At 56.0% G+C, this 17,871-nt stretch overlaps 2 protein-coding genes across 4 annotated transcripts in view; both read left to right on the top strand.

The window, feature by feature from the left end:
• The first annotated feature begins 767 nt into the window (after window positions 1-767).
• Window positions 768-8,065, top strand: TSEN54 (tRNA splicing endonuclease subunit 54). Of its 2 annotated transcripts, none has more exons than XM_057318176.1 (11): window positions 768-832; window positions 958-1,122; window positions 1,225-1,288; window positions 1,372-1,455; window positions 1,788-1,886; window positions 2,907-2,959; window positions 4,912-5,013; window positions 5,233-5,873; window positions 6,505-6,565; window positions 6,923-7,035; window positions 7,556-8,065. In XM_057318176.1, the coding sequence occupies exons 1-11, from the start codon at window positions 777-779 to the stop codon at window positions 7,624-7,626; spliced, it is 1,509 nt and encodes a 502-aa protein (XP_057174159.1). In that variant the 5' UTR covers window positions 768-776; the 3' UTR covers window positions 7,627-8,065. The 2 variants fall into 2 exon arrangements, with proteins under 2 accessions (XP_057174159.1, XP_026339935.1); XM_026484150.4 differs by having other exon boundaries at window positions 6,923-7,039.
• Window positions 8,066-9,167: 1,102 nt separating this feature from the next.
• LLGL2 (LLGL scribble cell polarity complex component 2) overlaps window positions 9,168-17,871 on the top strand; it is a 32,844-nt gene continuing 24,140 nt past the window's right edge. Inside the window, exon 1 of one of the 2 annotated variants that reach the window (XM_057318175.1) lies at window positions 9,168-9,323. The gene's annotated coding sequence lies outside the window, so the exon portion shown is untranslated. The remainder of the gene's footprint in view (window positions 9,324-17,871) is intronic. The other variant, XM_026484140.4, reaches the window with a different exon arrangement.

Below are 17,871 nucleotides of genomic sequence, written 5' to 3'. Positions count from 1 at the left end.
CATCTGGGGACCCCATTTGGGAAGCCCCCCCTTCCTTTTCGCTCCTCGCCCCTCCAGAGACTCCCACGTTGACCTCCGTCTGCGACCAGAGTCGCCGACCCACAGCCGCTGGTTGGAGCAATAGTGCCACCTAGCGGACTATGTCGGAGAGGCCCACGGTGGCGGCGGCGAGGACCCCAGCCTCGAGGGGGTGCTAATGACAGGCTGGAGTGGCGCTTCAGCACCATCGTGGGCCGGACAGCTCCTCCCGCCCCCAGCCCTCGAAACCCGGCTTCCAAGCCCCTCGGAAGAGACCCATCGGAAGACCCGGAAGGAACTCCGAACCTACCCAGACCGCGTCTGACAGCCCCCGGTGGCCAGTGTGCGAGGCTGGAATGCGGGAACCCACTACTCTCCCTTCTCTAAACCCTCCCTCTTTCCTCTTTGTCCAGCCTGAGTGGTGGAGACTAAGCGGCCCAGGGCTGCGGAGGGGAGGGTCACGCATTTGACTGTCCATACTACACTCTCAGACGCCGGGTTCCTCAATTTTTACTAGAGAGGAGGACTGGGGAGGAGAGGGGAGCTCCTACAAATCCAGAAACCCGCAATCTCTCTGCCCCCGGAATCGAGGCACAAGTTTGTTGGCAGGCTCTAGGACAGCCAGGAAGGTGGAAAGCCAGTTGGTCCAGCCGGTGGCTGGTGGAGCAGAGGGAGATTCCGCGGGCGCTAGGGCCGCGCGGAGTTCCGGCGGTGAGTGGATCAGGGGCGGTGCGCGCGCAGCCGCAGACGGCGGCCCGATGGAGCCCGAGCTCGAGCCCGCCGCGGTGGAGGTTCCCGCCGGGCGCGTGCTCTGGTGCGGCCCGGCCAGCGGAGGCGCGGGGCACGCGGAGGGGGCGTGGGGGAAGGGGATGGGAATCCCGGACCGGGCCTCGCGGCCCCGACTGCCCTGCGCTGACCCCGCGTCTCTTCCTTCCCCAGTGCCCGGGAGCTCCTGGCCGCCCGCTCGCGGTCCCAGAAGCTGCCTCAGCGCTCGCATGGGCCCAAGGACTTCCTCCCCGACGGCTCGGCGGCCCAGGCCGAGCGGCTGCGCTTGTGCCGCGAGGAGCTCTGGCAGCTGCTGGCGGAGGAGCGCGTGGAGCGCCTGTGAGGGGGGCGGGCCGGGGCGGGGCCGGGGCAGGCGGGGCGGCCGGACCCCGTCGACTTCACGGGGACACTCAGACGGACCCCCTCCCCACTCTTCGCCAGGGGCAGTTTGGTGGCTGCCGAGTGGAGGCCGGAAGAGGGCTTTGTGGAATTGAAGTCTCCTGCGGTGAGCGGCGGGGCTCGGGGAGAGGGACCCGCCTTCTCTGCCTTCCTGGTTCCTTTGTGACATTTGCTCTGGGTCCCACACAGGGTAAATTCTGGCAGACCATGGGCTTCTCAGAGCAGGGCCGGCAGCGGCTTCACCCCGAAGAGGCCTTATATCTGCTGGAGTGTGTGAGTGGGGCCCCCGGAGGGTGAGGAAGGGTTGGGAGCAAGGAACCGAGAAGGACGTGTTTTTATTAGAGTAAAAGTATATACACAACTGAGGATTCAAGAAGCTTGTAACCCGAATTCTAGAACCGATGACAAGAGTACCATGCAGAGAGCGGGGATTCCCGTCCAAATTAGTGGTGGTGCCCTCCTTTCCGGGTTGGCCACATTCTTGCTGTGATGCTGGGGGCGGGGGGGGGGGGGGAGGACGCCCATGTTTCACCACCTGAAAGTTGCCCCATTGGTTGAGCCACTGCAGGAGGGTCCACAAGCTGAGCTGTTGGCCCCACTTCCAGGGCTCCATCCAGCTTTTCCACCAAGATCTGCCACTGTCTATTCAAGAGGCCTACCAGCTACTGCTGACTGAGGACACTATGACTTTTCTGCAGTACCAGGTATCTGCCACCCTCTCCCAGGAGAGAAGCCACCCATCCCCTGAGTCAGTGAGGATTTATAAGTACCCACAAGGTGCTAGACACAGAGCTATGTGTTGGGACTACAAGACAGCCAAGGGCTCTGCTGTCATGGGGCCTGCTTCCTAGTGGTGGCAATTGGGAATAAGTGAGCAAGCAACTGAATGACTGAGTCCACAGAACTGAGGGCTGGGAAGAAGACAGAGCTGGGGAGGGCCACAAGGCTGGAGACATAAATGTGGACATCATGAGCGTGTGGATGGTATTTAAAACCACAGGGCTGTACGGGAGTGTGAACAGAATAGAGGGCTGTTTCAGAGACTTGGAGCATTCCACTGTGTGGAGGTCAGGGGGAAGATAGGGAACCAGGAACAGACCAAGGAGTGTCTGACAACAAAGGAGAAAAACCAGGAGAGGTGGTCTCACAGAAGCCGAGAGAAGGGAGAAGTGATTGGCTATGTTGAAGACTGCTGAGAAATCAAGCATGATGGCGTCATTCCTCCGTACATCTCTCTGATGTGGGTATTAGAACACAAGTATGGACATGTGGATCTTTACCAAAGACCACTCCTACCCTACCCCTGTCTGTGGAGGTGTAGGGGGGAGTGGCAGGGGAGTGGGTGTGCTGTCTATCACCTTTTGCCACTTCCTTGTTCACACTGGTTAGGAGCTTCGCTCCCGACAGCTTTGGTATAATATCCTAGCACATAGTTCTTTTCCTGATTTGTCAGCTATTAGCTTTTTTGGATTTTGCATTTAAATCAAGAAACTGCTAAATGTTATTTGTGCCCAGAGTAAAGTAAGCAAGAGACAGGAATTCAGAGACTGAGACCTTAGTTTGGGGAGGGTGTTTATAATGGAGTACGGTCCAGCCAATCCCAGGGTTTGGAACTGGGGTATGCATTAGGGACAAGGAAGGGGGCGTGGGGAGTGGCTCCTGTTTGGAGGAACTATTTGGTGTTTTCAGAAGTGGACCTCTGATCTTTACTTTTTCTCTTTGAGGCTTTCAGCCACCTGAAGAGACTGGGCTACGTGGTTCGACGATTCCAACCAAGGTAAATCCCTATCCCATTTCTCTCCCATTTGTTCTAGTCCTGGGACCTGGTAGACTAGCCCCAAAGTGGAAAATGCCTCTCTTGACCTGGAATCCTTGTCTGGAGCTGCAGCTCCCTGGGCATGGTCTGGGGACCTCTGTTGGAAGTGTTCTATTGAGACAAGTCTGGGTCATTTCAGCTTATCCTGGTTTATCAAATTGAGCCCCATCTTCAGCCTGTTCGCTCCGCAGATAACAATTGAGCACTTGTAGCTCCCAGCAGTGCACTGGCACGTAGCTGTAATACCAGAACAGTGCCTCCGTGGGTGTGTAAGCAGATTTGTCTAGTGCCTGCATGAATGAAGGGCCAAGTAAGGAATTAACAGTTGAGTAGGGTCTCACATTCCTTTGGCTAAGTTAGATGTTCTTTCCTTCTGGGGCCTCTAAAGATGATCACTTACTAGCCCAGCATTGCTAAGAGCCACAGAGACCATCAGCCATAGAGTGGAAACTGGTATACTCTTTACTGTTTCATAGTATGTCACAAAAGCTCTAGAACAGGTATGCCCTTTAGTGCCTAAAAGTGGGATATATCCCAAGGAAACAGGCACAGATCTGTGCGTAAGTTCACCTGTGAGAATGTTTATTCATTCACTTGACAGTATTTGTTGATTCCTTACTGGGTGCCAGGCCCTGTGCTCGTTGCTGAGGAATAGCAGAGAGCAAAATCACTGTCCTCACAGGACTTGTATTTAGTGGGGAGCTTACACAAAACATCATCACTTCGCAAACTTGGTGAACTTGGAAACATCCTCTGACTTCAATGGGGAAGGCATGGTCACACAAATTTGAGTTTGTCCCTTAGAGCAGCACTGTCCTGTAGAACTTTCTGCAGTGATAAAAATGTTCCAGGTCTCTGCTGTCCAATATATGTGGCTTGTGCAATTGTGGGACTGAAATTTTGTTCAATTTTAATGGATTTAAATTTAACCTTAATTGCCCTTTTGTCCAGTGGGTACCATTTGGACACTGCAGCCTCAGCACCATAAAAAAATCATGGTAGGGAAGAATGCTATAGTCAGAAGGGGCTATGGCCATAGTATGTTACTGAGAGCAAGAGAAGATTAAACAGCAGTATGTTAGTACAAGGTCTTTTTTTTTTTAAGATTTTATTTATTTGAGAGAGAGAGGGTACGTGCAGGTGAGTGCAGGAGCCGGGGTTGGGGGGTGCAGAGGGAGAGGGAGAAGCAGACTTCCGGCTGACCAGGGACCTCGGATGTGGGGCTCAGTCCCGGGACCCTGAGATCACGACCTGAACTGAAGGCAGATGCTTGACTGAGCCACCCAGGCACCCCAGTACAATGTAATTTTTTTTTTTTTAAGATTTTATTTATTTATTTGACAGAGATAGAGACAGCCAGCGAGAGAGGGAACACAAGCAGGTGGAGTGGGAGAGGAAGAAGCAGGCTCATAGCAGAGGAGCCTGATGTGGGGCTCGATCCCGGAACGCCGGGATCACGCCCTGAGCCGGAGGCAGACGCTTAACCGCTGTGCCACAGGCGCCCCTACAATGTAATTTTTGATAGAAAAATAATCATATGGAGACAGGATGTGTGTTTATAAGAGCCGAAAATGTATTTTTATTTTTCTGTATTTTCCAAGTTTTCTGGTCTCTTGATTTTTCTCACTAGTGATTAATCATTTATTGCTGGCTCTGCAGAAGCCCTGGTTCCAGTAAGTCTCTGTTCAAAGGGGCCATTGGTGAGACCCAGAGGCCTGGGCAAAGACACATGGCCAAGCCCCTGTGGTTGCCCCCATTTACCCTGCTTGCAGGTCTACCCAGGGACTTAGCCCTTGGGTTTGGCTTTGACCCTGGCCCACTGACTTGTCTTCTGGGCCAGTCCCTCACGAATTCCACTGGGAACTCCAGGCTGAGGAAGTGGATCTGTTGCCCACCCAATTCTCACCCCACAGCTCCATCCTGTCCCCTTATGAGAGACAGCTGAACTTGGATGGCAGTGCCCAGTGCTTAGAGGATCAGAATGGCAAGAGGAAGAGGAGGAACTCCAGCTCTCGGTAATGCTTCCCACATGGCCAACCCCCCTCCCCCGGGAGTTCTGGGGAGCAGAGCTGTTAAGGGACTGCTATTTTGGGGACCTTGGAGAATGCATTGGCTTAAGAGCTGCGCTTGGGTGGCTCCCTTGTAGGACCTTGGAGGCAGCAGGATATGTGTGGGACGTGTGCATCTCAGCAATCAAAAGCAGACGTGCTCAATTTGCTCCTCACATCCCTCAGGTCCATTAATAAGAAGGCCAGAGCCCTGGAAAATCCCCTGCAGGGGGTGAATGAGACACCTGAGAGCCCGACAACCTCCAGCCCACCTCCTTGCAACCAGAACAGCCGATGCGTAGAGGAAAAACCTCGGGAGTCAAGCCCTGTAAAGGGCCCAATGGGCCCATCTCGGCTGCTGGGATCCCTGGAGCCCTGGCCTGACCTGGCTAATGAGGGGGTGGGGTGCAGCCAGGAGAGTGGCAAAGTAGAGAACGGGGTCAAGGGGGTTTGTAAGCCACGCTGGAACTTTGAACAGATCTCCTTCCCCAACATGGCTCCAGATAGCCGCCACACCCTTCTGCTTGCCCCAGCCCCAGAGCTGCTCCCGGCCAACGTCGCTGGGCGGGAGACAGATGCTGAATCCTGGTGCCAGAAGCTGAACCAAAGGAAGGAGAAGCTGTCCAGGCGGGAACGGGAGCGGCAGGCAGAGGCCCAGCACTTCCGGGAGGATGTAAACTCAGACCCTGAGGTGCGGCGCTGCTCCAGCTGGCAGGAGTACAAGCAGCTGTTGCAGAGAAGGCGCCTGCAGGAGCAGAGCCGCCCCTCGCACCTGTGGGACCAGCCCGTCAGACCCCTGCTGAGTCCTGGCCAGGCAGACTCCCCAGGTACCCCCTCACCCTGCCAAAGCCCCACAGGCCCCTGGCAGCTGAGGAATCCTAAGACTTTGAAAGGGACATGGGTTGGCCATGACTAATTGAGGCTTAAGAAAGATGGGGCAGAGAGAGCTATCCAGTGGAGTGGAACCCACAAGGACAGTCTGTTCTGGAAAGCAGCAAAAGGACCCATGTCGGAAGGTTTGGAAATGGCAAGTCTGTGTCTGGGGAGAGGCAAGGGGGAATGAAACTACAACTATATCCTTAAAATAATAAACAAGATGCATGTGGATGGCTCTGTCACCAACCATTTGTGATCCCTGTTCTCCCAACTCGGCCAAATAAAAGGAAGGCTTACTGCGTATGCCCTGCATGTTTAAGAATAGGGAACTAATAGGGAAGAACAGTATTAAGAGATTCAGAATTCTTTACAATCCTTATGAGAACATGGGAGATTCTAAGTAACTAGATTAGGGTTGCCAGAGTTCAATTTGAAGTTCAGATAATCAGCTAATTTTTCTAGTATAAGTATATTCCAAATATTGCGTGAGACATACCTACAATTTTTTTTTAATCTGTTAAATCTGGCAACACTAAACTAGATGGCAGATCCAGAAACGCCTTATTTTCACTGTCCTTGCAGCCACAGCCCTAAAGCATATCTCTGTGATGCAGACCACACACCTTGCTGACGGAGGTGCCCGGTGAGTCTCCAGGCGGAGCCTGTCTCCAGAGTACCTTGGCTGCCAGCAGGAGTTGGCAGCTGGGATTTGATTCCTGAAATTGGACATGGGCTGGGGGATCATTCCAGGGCCCCTTAGCCTGCCTGATAATTCATGTGTGTCTAGGGGAGAGGGAGGGATGAAAGGCAAGAGTGGCTTTAGCCCAAGGGTTCTGAGATAGGCAGCAGAACCTCCCCCCTGCCCAAGTGGCACCTCACGGCAGCACCTCAGTTCCCCTGGATGAGGCTGCTTCCAGGAACTGTGGGACGGAAAGTGTGGCATGGAAAGAAGAGGAGGAGGAGGGTCCCTGTTTCTTAAAGTTTCTCACTCTGTCCTCAGGCTGCTGGAGAAGTCTGGGGGCTTGGAGATCAGCTTTGACATTTACCAGGCTGATGCCGTGGCCACATTCCGCAAGAATAACCCTGGAAAGCCCTACGCCCGGATGTGCATTAGTGGGTATGAGACCAGTGAGCATTACCCCAGGCTGCTGCCAGTTCTCTTGTAAACCAAGGGGAGCTCACTTCCGTGCCTCTGGCCAGTTTGCCAATCTGAGAGGAACCAGAGGTCCAGAGAGCTGTGATTGACTCAGGGCCACACAGCCAGTCAGTGCTATAGGAAGCAGAGTTTCCCAAGTCCTCAGCCCTCATTCCTAGCATCTTTGGTAGTTTCTCTCCTGTGCCACTTTACTGCAGGACTCACTCAGCAGAAGGGATATGAATCAGAGGGATTCACAGGCTAAGAGTGGTGAGAACCTCACTCCTCCTAGCCCCCAGACCCAACCAAGGCTCTGGGTCACTCTTGGAGAACGTATCAAAGCCATGCAGTTTGCACACATGAGAGTCCAGAGGCCAGACTTCTTTTACCCTCAACTCCTGTCTTATAATTTCCCTTCCTGGGTAGCCTGAGAGGGCTGGGGGCTCAGAGCTTATGGGTGGCCTATGTCCACATCTCAGTCTAACTTTATCCCTGCAGATTTGATGAGCCAGTTCCAGACCTCTGTACCCTCAAGCGGTTATCCTACCAGAGTGGGGATGTTCCTCTGATCTTCGCCCTGGTGGATCATGGAGACATCTCCTTCTACAGCTTCAGGGACTTCACGCTGCCCAGGGATCTGGAACACTAATCATGCTGCTGTGGCAGGGCATGGGACTTGCTCTGGGGGACCTGTACTGTCTACTCTCAGGGACCATCTCAGCTGCCTCCTATACCCAGACCCTGACCTGTAGCTTCAGGGGCTAGTCTGGGCCGTTGGCCCTGGGTGTCTGATGCTTGCAGGAGAACGAAGCCATGCCCCTTCCACCTGGCTTCCATAGTCCCAGGTCTGAGGTTGCTGTCTTGCAGTGATCCCCTTGGAACTCAGGACTAGATTTCAGAGACCCAGCGGGGTGGGGCAGAAGAGAGGACTCTGTGCCTTTAAACGAGAGGGTGCCTGCTTCGTGCGATAAAGCCAAAGCCATTAAAAAATAGATCGCTTTTCTGCTATGGCTGGAGATAGTGGACAAGTCGCCAGCCCGAGCCTCAAGCCCTCCCCCCCCCCCCCCCGCCCCGCCAGTCCCGATGTCCGTGGAGCTGGCCCCCAGGCCCTCACCCCTGCTTTGCCGCCTGCAGACAACGCTGCTTTCTCTAGTGCGGGAGCGAAGAAAGTTCCCGGAGGGCAAGAACGCGACCCAGCACCTTTCTCAGGGCCTGCGCCCAGGGGACGGGAAGTCACAGACCTAATCATCTTGGCTTTCTGGGTGGTAGTCCATGGAGGGAGGCTGGCGCTCCACCGGGCTTTCCCGGAATGCAGCCGCTTCGGGATAGAAGGGCTGCGGAGAGGCGCCACGCCGGCGTGGTTTGAACCCCAATGGCTTCGGGTCCTGCTGTGGAGCGCGCCATTCGCATCCCCTCCGCGCCCCTTCCGCTCCTGCCTCTCGTCGCTCCAACGCACTCGCCGGTGGTGCTAAAAACTCTGGTCGATGTTGTTGTCCTTCGGGGCCTTGGACGCCTTCCTGCCTCCGCAGCGACTCGGAGGACCGGGGTCCAGGCTTGGGGCCCGCCCCGAGGGGAGGCGCGTCGCGGTGACGCCCCCGTCCCCAGGCCACCTCGCTCTTGGGTCCCGAAACTGGGCCCAGTGTCCGCCGGTCACCCGCTCTGATGGGGCTGGGCGTCCTCGGGAAGAGCAGGCCCGGCCACGTCCCTCCCTCAGCCGCTCCGGGCCGGCGCGGGGGGAGGGACGGCTCCCCTCGGCGGTTAGGCCTGGGAGGCGGCCCAGGATGCCATGCGTCCCAGGGACTATTTCCTCCCGGACGCGGCAGGACACTGGGCGCGGCGTGCCGTCCTCAGTCCAGGTGCGCGCAGGTGAGGCCGGGGGCGGGCCCGCAGTGCCTCATGCATTTTCACGCCAGCTGCGGCCCCGCCCCCGCGGTCCCCGGGGCCGCGGATTGGTCCGAGAGAGGCCGCCGCCCGCCCCCCGAGGGCGCCCTCGCTGCGCTCCCGCCCCGTCGGCTCTAAGCTGCGGAGGGGCGGAGCCAGGCCGGAGGGCGGGGCCACTGGGGCCCGGCGCTCGCGGCTCTGCGAGCCCCGCCGGCTCTCCCTTTATGTAAATAGCAGCGGCTCCGCCCCCTGCTCGTCGCGCCGGAGGTGAGCAGGAAGGAGACTGCAGCCCAGCAGCCCGTGGGCCGGCGGCGGAGTGAGCGGAGCCGGCGGCCGGTACCGTGAGACGCCGAGGCCTCGGGCGGGGGCCGGCCTGGGGCTCCAGGTGAGGCGCTGGCCCGGAAACACCCGGCCGGGTCCACGCCTTCGGGGCGCCTTCCACTCGGGGCGGGAAAGCGAGGAAGGGCCAGGACCCCTGCTTTCCCTGGGCGGGGCGGGGAGAGCTGTGCCCGGGTCCGCGCGCCTCGCCCTGGATCCCGTGGCTCCGTTTGTCTGGGCGAAGGACACCTGTAGGAAGTGCGGCTGGGAACTTTTCTCTGCCTGATCCGCCCGCGTTTACTAATTTGAGCTCGGGGCTTGCCTAATGGTGTTGGTTTTGGGAAACGGGGAAACAAGTGCCCGGCCCGGCTGAGTGCAGGAGGTCACCGCGAGCGGGGGTGGAATCCCCGGTCCTAGGGCCCCACGTGCAAAGTGCCTGGCCCAGGAGCCTGACGACGCGCGTCTCAGGTAGCCCGCTCTCTGCGAGCAGGGGCCGCAGCACGTTACCTCGCCGGCTTAGTCCCTGCCCCTGCCATCTGGGCTCATTCCCTGCCGGCCCTTTGTGCCTCCTAATCCCCGGACGCAGGAAGCCCGCGGGAGGGACTTCGGTCTCTGGGCCTTTCTCCGCCTCTGGCGGCCTTGGACACCTTGAAGGGAAGGTATGGAAATACAGTGTTTTCCACGACGACGGGGGTGGAGTTGCGCTGTGATACGTTAGGACTTGGTGAGGAGTGAAAAATAACCGTCTTGCCAAAGAAAGTGTGCAAAGTTTGCTCTTGGTTTGTCCCTGCTGGGCAGTTTGTAGACACGCTGAGCTTTAGCTGTGGGGAGAACTGACTAACCGGGAGAGCCGTGGTCACCTGAGACCAGGTGAGCGTTGGGTGCGGGGGCAGGGCTTAGACTCGGTGCCCCTTCGCATGGGGATCCACGTGCCAGATGAGGGGCGTCTTAACCGGGCTCTTGGGACCCTCTGCAGAGTTTACAGCCTGGAGTCCTGTCAGGCTGGAGAGGAGATGGTGAGCAGGGAGGGGAGCTGGGAGGGCATGAATGTGTCAGGGAGACAGAAAACCCCAGGTGGGGAGAACAGAGCAGCGGTAGGGAATAGCTGTGGCCCGGCCTGGGGAAGCTACCGTCGGAAAGACTTTTGAGGAAGACAGTCTGTGTCTTCCAGAGCTGAGGCATTGGAAGGGTCCCGGGAGAGATGGTCCTACTTATTTATCTTGTGGGCAGAGCATTCAGATTTGGTTTCTTTCTTTCTTTTTTAAGATTTATTTATTTGAGAGAGAGAGTGTGGGCACGAGGGGGGAGGGGCAGAGGGAGAGAAAGCCTCAAGCAGACCCCCTGCTGAGTGCAGAGCCTGCTGCTGGGGCTCCATCCTAGGACCCTGAGATCATGACCTGAGCCAAAATCAAAAGTCCAGTGCTCAACCAACTGAGCCAACCAGGCGCCCCAGATTTGGTTTTCTTAAGTGATCTGCCCTCAGTGTTCACCTGTAGCAGTCAAGAGGCAAACCCAGCTTGGGGGGGGGGGGGCTCTGACCACTACTCCTACTTACTTCTCTTCTTAGATGAGGCCAATCTCTGGGGGAGGGCGCTGGGCAGTGTTTCCAGTGTCTGAGGTCAGTCTGCATCCCTATTCTTCATTGAGTCAATGGAGTGCCCCTTTGGTGGCAGAATAATATAATTTTAATAACTTAATAATTGAGCACTTAGGAACTTTTTAAACAGTTGCATTGAAAGAAGAAAAAGGCCCGTAATTCCAGCTGACCCGTTATTTTAAAAAATTTAAAAGGTAATAGGAGCCCATGGTGGGGAAATTGAAATGTTTTAGAAAGGGTGAAGAGGCAACACCCCCTCTTGCTTCTCAGTCTTTTTCCTCAGACTTGGTGTTCTTAAGTTTTTTAGTGTCTTTCCAGGTAACAGGTGTAGCTCTGAATCATGCCGTGCTGATTTCTTGCTCCATAATCTTGGCTTAGTCACCTAACCTTGCCAAGCCTCAGCGAGCCTTGTTGACAGGAGAATGGGAAAAAAAATGTCATGAACACGTGTGGCCTGGCATAGAGCAGGCATCGGGGGTGGTTGAGCTGCTTAACTTGCTCCATAAAGCATAAAAAGTGTCACTTGTGGGCCTTTGGGCAGACACCTGAACCTTTTGGACATACTTGCTGGGTTGTGAGAGAATTTGCCTTCTTTGTCCAGAAGTCGACTAGCCAAGAGTCCCTGATTTTTTAAAGCCTCTGAAGGTCAGACCTTTTAAAATACAAATATTGTTCCTTGAAACTCGGGAGGGAGAGATAGAGGACAGTGGCCTCTTCTAGCCTTACCTTGTGTTCCCGGGGCCCTTGGTACTTGCCCTGCTCCTTGGTAGAGCCAGGAGTGAGGCCTGGTGGCCAGACCCCAGCTGGGAGCCTTTCCCGGGAAGAAGGGGGTGTAGAATCTAATCTCAGCCTTTTGCTCAGCAGAGGGCTTGGCTGTATACATTCTGTACCCTGTTGGGGGTGGAGGGGATCACATTCTTGTGCTGCTCTGTGGCCATTAAGGAGCTTTTCTGGGAATTCTGTAGTGCTTTCTTTCAACCTCATTTAGGGAAGAGGTGTCCTCCCCTGCCAGGACTTCCTGGCCCCAGGAGCCCACACACCCCCCACCCCGTAGAGAAAGTGGTACATGGAGCTAGTTTAGTTTAAAATTGTGGAGACTCTACCATCAGTCTGTGACCCCTTGTCTACCACTGGAGACATTGAGCATCCCGGGCAAGAGTCTCCAGGAGCACTATGGGGTTTTCTGAAGGATTCCTCGACTTTCCTGATCCTTCTAGAAGTGTCGGGGGCAGCTATTGAGACACCTGAGTGAAGGCCCAAGAGGCCCATGGTCCCCACCGCTGGGTTGGCTGCTCTGAGCAGCACTGGCCGCCTGGACTTACTTATCCTGAGTACTCAGCTCAGAGAAGGCTTCTTATCTCACTGAGGCGATATCACTATCAGGGCTCCTCCTGGGTCAAGGCATGCCAAGTCTGTTTGGCAACTTTGTTTTCCCCTACCCAGGAGCAATTTTCAGGGAGAAGTAGGGTATGGGGCAGGAGAGGGGTGTCCACCAGTGGGGCCATTGGTACTGCCTGCTCTTCCCCAGCCTTGGGTCCCAGGATTCCCCAGGACACCCTCCCTTCCCTGTGCCCTGGCGCCATGGGGTTGTGCCCAGTTCCCTTTGAGGTGACCATCCCTCCCCACCCTGCCTCTCGGAGGAAACTGGTACTTTGAAGAGTCACCCTGCTCCTTCCCCTTCCCAGGAACCACAGTGAATTCTTGAGCTAGGAGAGGCTCCTCTGGGCGTGGGGACAGGGAAGGTGCTAGGTACCTGACTCTACCCTTAAGGAATTCAGCAGAGACCTGTCTTCTCTCAAGACACCTGACTCAGTGTTCCCAGGGTTTGTTGAGAGGGACATCTGGGCACAGGACTACTTGAGTCTAGTAAATAATATTATTCTTGGATTCTCCTTGCTGAGGAGCTGGCTGTCCTGGAGCCTTGGTCTGAGGCAGGGCCCACAAAGGTATCCCCAGCAGGATGCCAGGCATGATGTCTAGATGACCCTGGCCTTGGTCAGAGACTTGAGAACAGGGTGGGGAAGTTCCCTGAGGGGCCCCAGCCCAGTGCTCTTTGGGGTCAGTGGTTCCCGACTAGAGAAGACCTTTGCCTCGATCTCTCTTCAGTCCTGGCTGTTCACTTGGTCATGCAGAGTATCTGCTGGTGCCTCTATGGCAAAGATCTCTGCCGTCACAGGCCTCAGGTGGGGAGCATGAGTAACAGGAAACAAGCATAAGTAATAAAAGTGTTAAAAGGTGATTCGAGTTACATAGAATAAGAACAAAATAGGTGTTTGGGGTGGGGGGCAGGTTGCAGCTTGAGATGGTGATGAGGGTGGCCTCGGCGAGAAGGCCACATTTGAGCACAGACTTGCAGGATGTGAGGGAGTTCCTCGAACATGAGCATCTTTCACGTGTCAGGGCGCTAAGCACTGGGGGTACAACCATGGACAGGACAGGCATGGTCCCTTTCCTCTGGACCTGACATCTTTTGGAAGCTCCTTGAGTCAGCTGTTCAATTTGAGGTAGGTAGGAGGCTGTGGAATGGGGCCTGGTAGGATGGGCCCGGCAGCCTCCCACCCCCACCCCAGGCAAGTTGTCCACCTCCTCCCCAGAAAGGCTTTGCTCTTTGGGCTTGGCCATATCCAATCTGTCTCTTCCCTGGAGAGAGTCTGTTGTTGGGTTGCAGATAAGGGACTGAAGCCCCCAGAATAGGGATGTGTTCAGGGAATGTATGCATTTCTACTCCGCCCCCCTCCCCTCCATCCTCAGGGGCTTTGGGAGAAAACCTTGCAGGAGGAGCCTTGGGTGTGGCAAGGAAGGCCCTCCCAGGATTGTGGGACTGGCTTGTGGTTCCTTAGGTTGGGGTGGGACAAGACACTGACCTGGGCCCAGCCAGGGAGGATGAAGTCAGGCTCTGGCTGCTGACCCAGGTTGTCCCATCTGGGCTACTGCTGGCCATCCCCTTTGTCCTGGGGAAGAGGCCTGAACTGGGCAGAGAAAGGGTTCTGCAGTCAGGTTGGAGTTCAGACTGGGGATCGGACTCTACTAACTGCTGGGGCTTTATTAAGAGCTCTCCAAATCTGTTATTTCATAAGTAATAAAATTACATAAGATGCTGTGGGTAAAGTGCTTCAAGTGGCATCTGGCCATAGTTTGATCTCAGTCCTTTTTGTTTTGTTTTCATTTTTTTTTTTAAGATTTTATTTATTTACTTGAGAGAGAGAGAATAAGAGAGAGAGAGCATGGGGGGGGAGGGTCAGAGGGAGAAGCAGACCCCTCGCTGAGCAGGGAACCTGATGCAGGACTCGATCCCAGGACCCCAAGATCATGACCTGAGCCAAAGGCAGACGCTTAACTGACTGAGCCACCCAGGCGTCCCTGGTCTCAATCCTTTTTATTACCTAACAACAGCAGTGACAACGCTCTGGTTCCTGCCCGCTCTCTGGGTATTCTCTCGTAGTCCCACCTAGTCCCACACCCTTTCAGCCACGGTTTGGTTGCTAGGCTGCTGGTTAGGGCCCTGTCCGGTGCCTCTGGGAGATTGGGTTTCCTGGGGTAACACGGGCACTTGCAAAGCAACCTTGGGCATCTCGAGTTGCCATAGACAAGATGCTGGAGGGGTCCACAGCTGCCCCCACTGGTGAGAGCCCTCCCTACCGCTCCCCTCGGTAGGAGGTTCAGGGGTATACTCACACCCCTCAGACGGAAGGACACAGCCACACACCGGCCTCACACAGGATGTCAGGAAGGGAGGGCAGCCTCTGCAGCAGCAGGGGGCTGTGGGGAGCACAAACAAAGGGGAGAGGAGAGCTTGGGACTCCAGTTCACCATGTTTGTGCTCCTGGAGATCAGAACCATAGCCAGGTGCTAAGTGTGGTGAGGGGCGCCTTTCCCTTTGGCCACGATGCCTAGAGCCCTGCCCCTGAGCGTAGCCTCTGCCAGCAGATGGATGGAGCTGACTGGGTTATCGAGCGGCCTTCTCGGCGGCCAGCCTGTCCCACACCTCCAGGACAGATGGGCAAACAGTAGCTGTGTGTGTGAGCAGCCTGGGCTGGGACCCCGCCTTTTTCCTCCCCACACCACCATCAGATCTGCTGCTTAGAGAAGGGTCCAGACAGGCCTGCGCCAGACGGGTTTTTTTTGTCTCTCCCTCCCCTGGTCTCTTTACTGAGCGCCTGAGATGCGAGGGGGCAGGGTCTAGGCGTGTCTCAGTGGTGGGGTCTGCACAGAGGATGGGAAGGGCAGCCAGGTGTGGATTTATCAAGTAAACAGCTCTCCTGTCTTCCAGGGTGGGCATCAGGGGGTGGGGAGAGCAGTCTTAGACCCTGGCATGATTTGTGGCTGGTGGCAGTGTTGGGTGACTGGAGCGGCAAGAAGGGGAGGGAATTAGCAGGTCAGGCTCCCACAGGGAACGCACAGACTAGTTCCACACACGAGGCACGGACCTGCGTGGGAAATTGGTAAGAATCAGGTCCCCCCCCCACACACACACACAGATCAGCCATTGGTCAGCGAGCCTCACGTGGGCCAGCTCTAAACCCAGAGTACCCACACCCAAGGGAGCTGAGGGCAGAGCGGGGAGGGCTGCTCAGAGTTTTGCCCTGTCAAGGACATAGGGTGTGACAGGAACTGAGACTGAGTCCAGGGGATGGAGAAGGTGTTTCTTTTTCCAAAGCCCCCTCTCAGGGGCCATGCTTTGGCCAGGTGGCGTGCCCGGTGCAGGAAGCCAGAACCCTCGGAGCTTCTTACCATGTCTCCAGTGACTTTGCGTCAGACTCTTCTTGGCATCCCTGTTGTGCATGGCCTGGGCCCTGGGACCCTGAAGCCCAAGGTCAGACACCTGGTCCCATCCACCTGTCCCTTCCCTGCCTCTGCACCCACTTGGTGTCCAGCGGTCAGGCCTCTCCCCTGTTCAGGCTAACATGGCTGGAGGGGAGCCCCGCCCCCAAGAGAGCAGGAGCAATCCCACCGACAGGACTGCCTCCTCTGAGCTTAGGGCCACCCTCATACCTGGCTGCTGCCTGAGCCTTCACCCCTTCTCCCATGTGATCCTCTTATCTACCCTGCCTGGGAGGCAGATAAACCAAAAGAAGAAAAAAAATCTCTACTAATCCCATAACCCTGCCAGTGTGGTGTCTACTTATGTAAATATTTTTAATAGTGTCTGCCTGACTTTAGGGTACATCGTACGTGTGCTTCTGCCACTGTCTCCTGCCTTTTTAATGACTGTGTGCCTTCGATTGTGACCCTGATCATACTTCACCTGCTCCCTGTTGTGGGCCACTTAGGTTGCTTCTGACTTCCCTGGTAGCTTCATGACCAGCACACCAAGACTGGGGAGAACATTCGAGGAGCTAGGTGGGTGCCCTTGTCCATGGTGATTTTAGGGACCATTTTAGCATAAGATGTGCTGGAGCACTGAGAGAGGAGGGGAAGAGTGGCCAGGACAGGTTCAGAAAGAAAACGCTTTTTAGAAGATGATTTTTAATAGATTGCCTGAGGGGCAGGAAGGTTATTTCAGATGAGAGCACAGAGACCATAGCAGAAGGGGCCTAGGGTCGGGGGGCTGAGCAGATGGGCCGACCCTGAGCGGGGGGCAGGGGGGAGGGCAGACTGAGGTACCCTGCCCAGGACTGTCCGTGGGCCCCCAGTGAACTGGGATTGAAGCCGCCAACCAGGCCCCCCTTTCTGACCCACTCCATCTCTCCTGTTGCCTGCACTCGGCCCCGTGCTTGTTGTCATCCTCCTGGAAGATTCAGTCTTGTTTCGTTTCCCCTGACACGCCCTGCCCCTAATCTTACGCGGCTGACCACTTCCTATCATTCAGGTCAGGGTGGAGACTTGTCTCCCTCTCTTCATTCATTCAGTGGGGGTGCCTCAGTGCAAACGAGGGCAAACCTCCTCAGTAAGAATGAGAAGGCTCATCCTTGGGGAGGCTTGCACGGGAAATAAACGAGATTAGCAAGGCGACTGTTAGGCACTGTGACTAGCGCTAAGGAGCACAACAAAGCCGGGAAGCAGGAAAGAGAAGGTCTGAAAAGGAACATTTGAGTAGAGGTGAGAGAGAGAGCGGGTGGGTATCTGGAAGAAAAGCATCCCATGAAAGGAACAGCAAACCCATAGACCCAGAGCCGGAATGTTCAGAGTCCTTCCAGCCACAGCCTGTCGCTCTGTCTTGGCCCCTTTCCTTGTTGGCCCTTCTCTCTATCTGAAACCATCCTACTGACTGATTTGTGTACTTGTGACTCATCACACAGTCCCCTGCATAGACATCAACTTGGTGAAATAAAGCGTCCTGTCTGTCTTTCTCCACTGTTGTGTCCCCAGTGCTAGGACAGTGCGTGCTCCGTGCTAGGCACCTGGTGTGGCTCCCCCTCCTGCCAGCAGACAGGTGCATCCCCGTTTACGGACGAGCTCGCTGGGCCTCGAGCAGCTACTGTGGGAGGCCACCCAGGCTTGGAGGAGCTGAGCTGTGGTAGTTGAGCCCTGGCTGTTGGTCCCAAGCCCTGGCTCTCTCCCTTACAACCCCCACGCCCCATTTCCCACCCCCGGGAGTGGGCTGAGGAGGTAGGATCTGTCCCATACCAGGGAGCTCCAGGTCTGGGTTTCTGGAGCTTCTCGCTGGAGAACACACTTAGCTGGGGTCCTTGGAGCTGAGGGTTTGCCTGGAGGTGAGTCTAGCCAGTCCCAGACCTGTTCCCCTTCAAGAACGGGTGGCACTTTAGACGCCTTGACCTGGGCAGTTATTTCTGTATTGGGAGCAACAGTGAGGGGTTGGCGGGAGTGAGGAAGAGATGCCGTGGCTACCTGTGTTGGTCCTGGCTCCACCACCCCGTGCCCGTGAGGTGCCAGGCCCCTGTGGAGTAGGTGGCCCCTTAGCAGCCCCATACCAGCAGTGACCAGGCCCCAGGCCCCAAACTGCTTGGTTGGCTCTGAACTGAAGGCCTGCGTGCGCCCGTGCCTTTCACTTTCAGGGCTGTAATTAGGCCCCCTCTGTCCTATCCTCGCCACCCTCCCTGCCTTCCAGAGTCCTTAG

Source organism: Ursus arctos, unplaced genomic scaffold (genome assembly GCF_023065955.2).
Source record: "Ursus arctos isolate Adak ecotype North America unplaced genomic scaffold, UrsArc2.0 scaffold_24, whole genome shotgun sequence".
Lineage (NCBI taxonomy): Eukaryota > Metazoa > Chordata > Mammalia > Carnivora > Ursidae > Ursus > Ursus arctos.
Note: the sequence above shows the minus strand (reverse complement) of the source record. Positions and strands in the feature narration are given on the sequence as shown.

Coding starts and splice junctions, on each gene's coding strand:
- TSEN54 (XM_026484150.4), top strand. CDS start 777: ATGGAGCCCGAGCTCGAGCCCGCCGCGGTGGAGGTTCCCGCCGGGCGC. Junction 2,960..4,911: donor GTTCGACGATTCCAACCAAG/GTAAATCCCTAT, acceptor CTCACCCCACAG/CTCCATCCTGTCCCCTTATG. Junction 5,874..6,504: donor TGGCCAGGCAGACTCCCCAG/GTACCCCCTCAC, acceptor CTGTCCTTGCAG/CCACAGCCCTAAAGCATATC.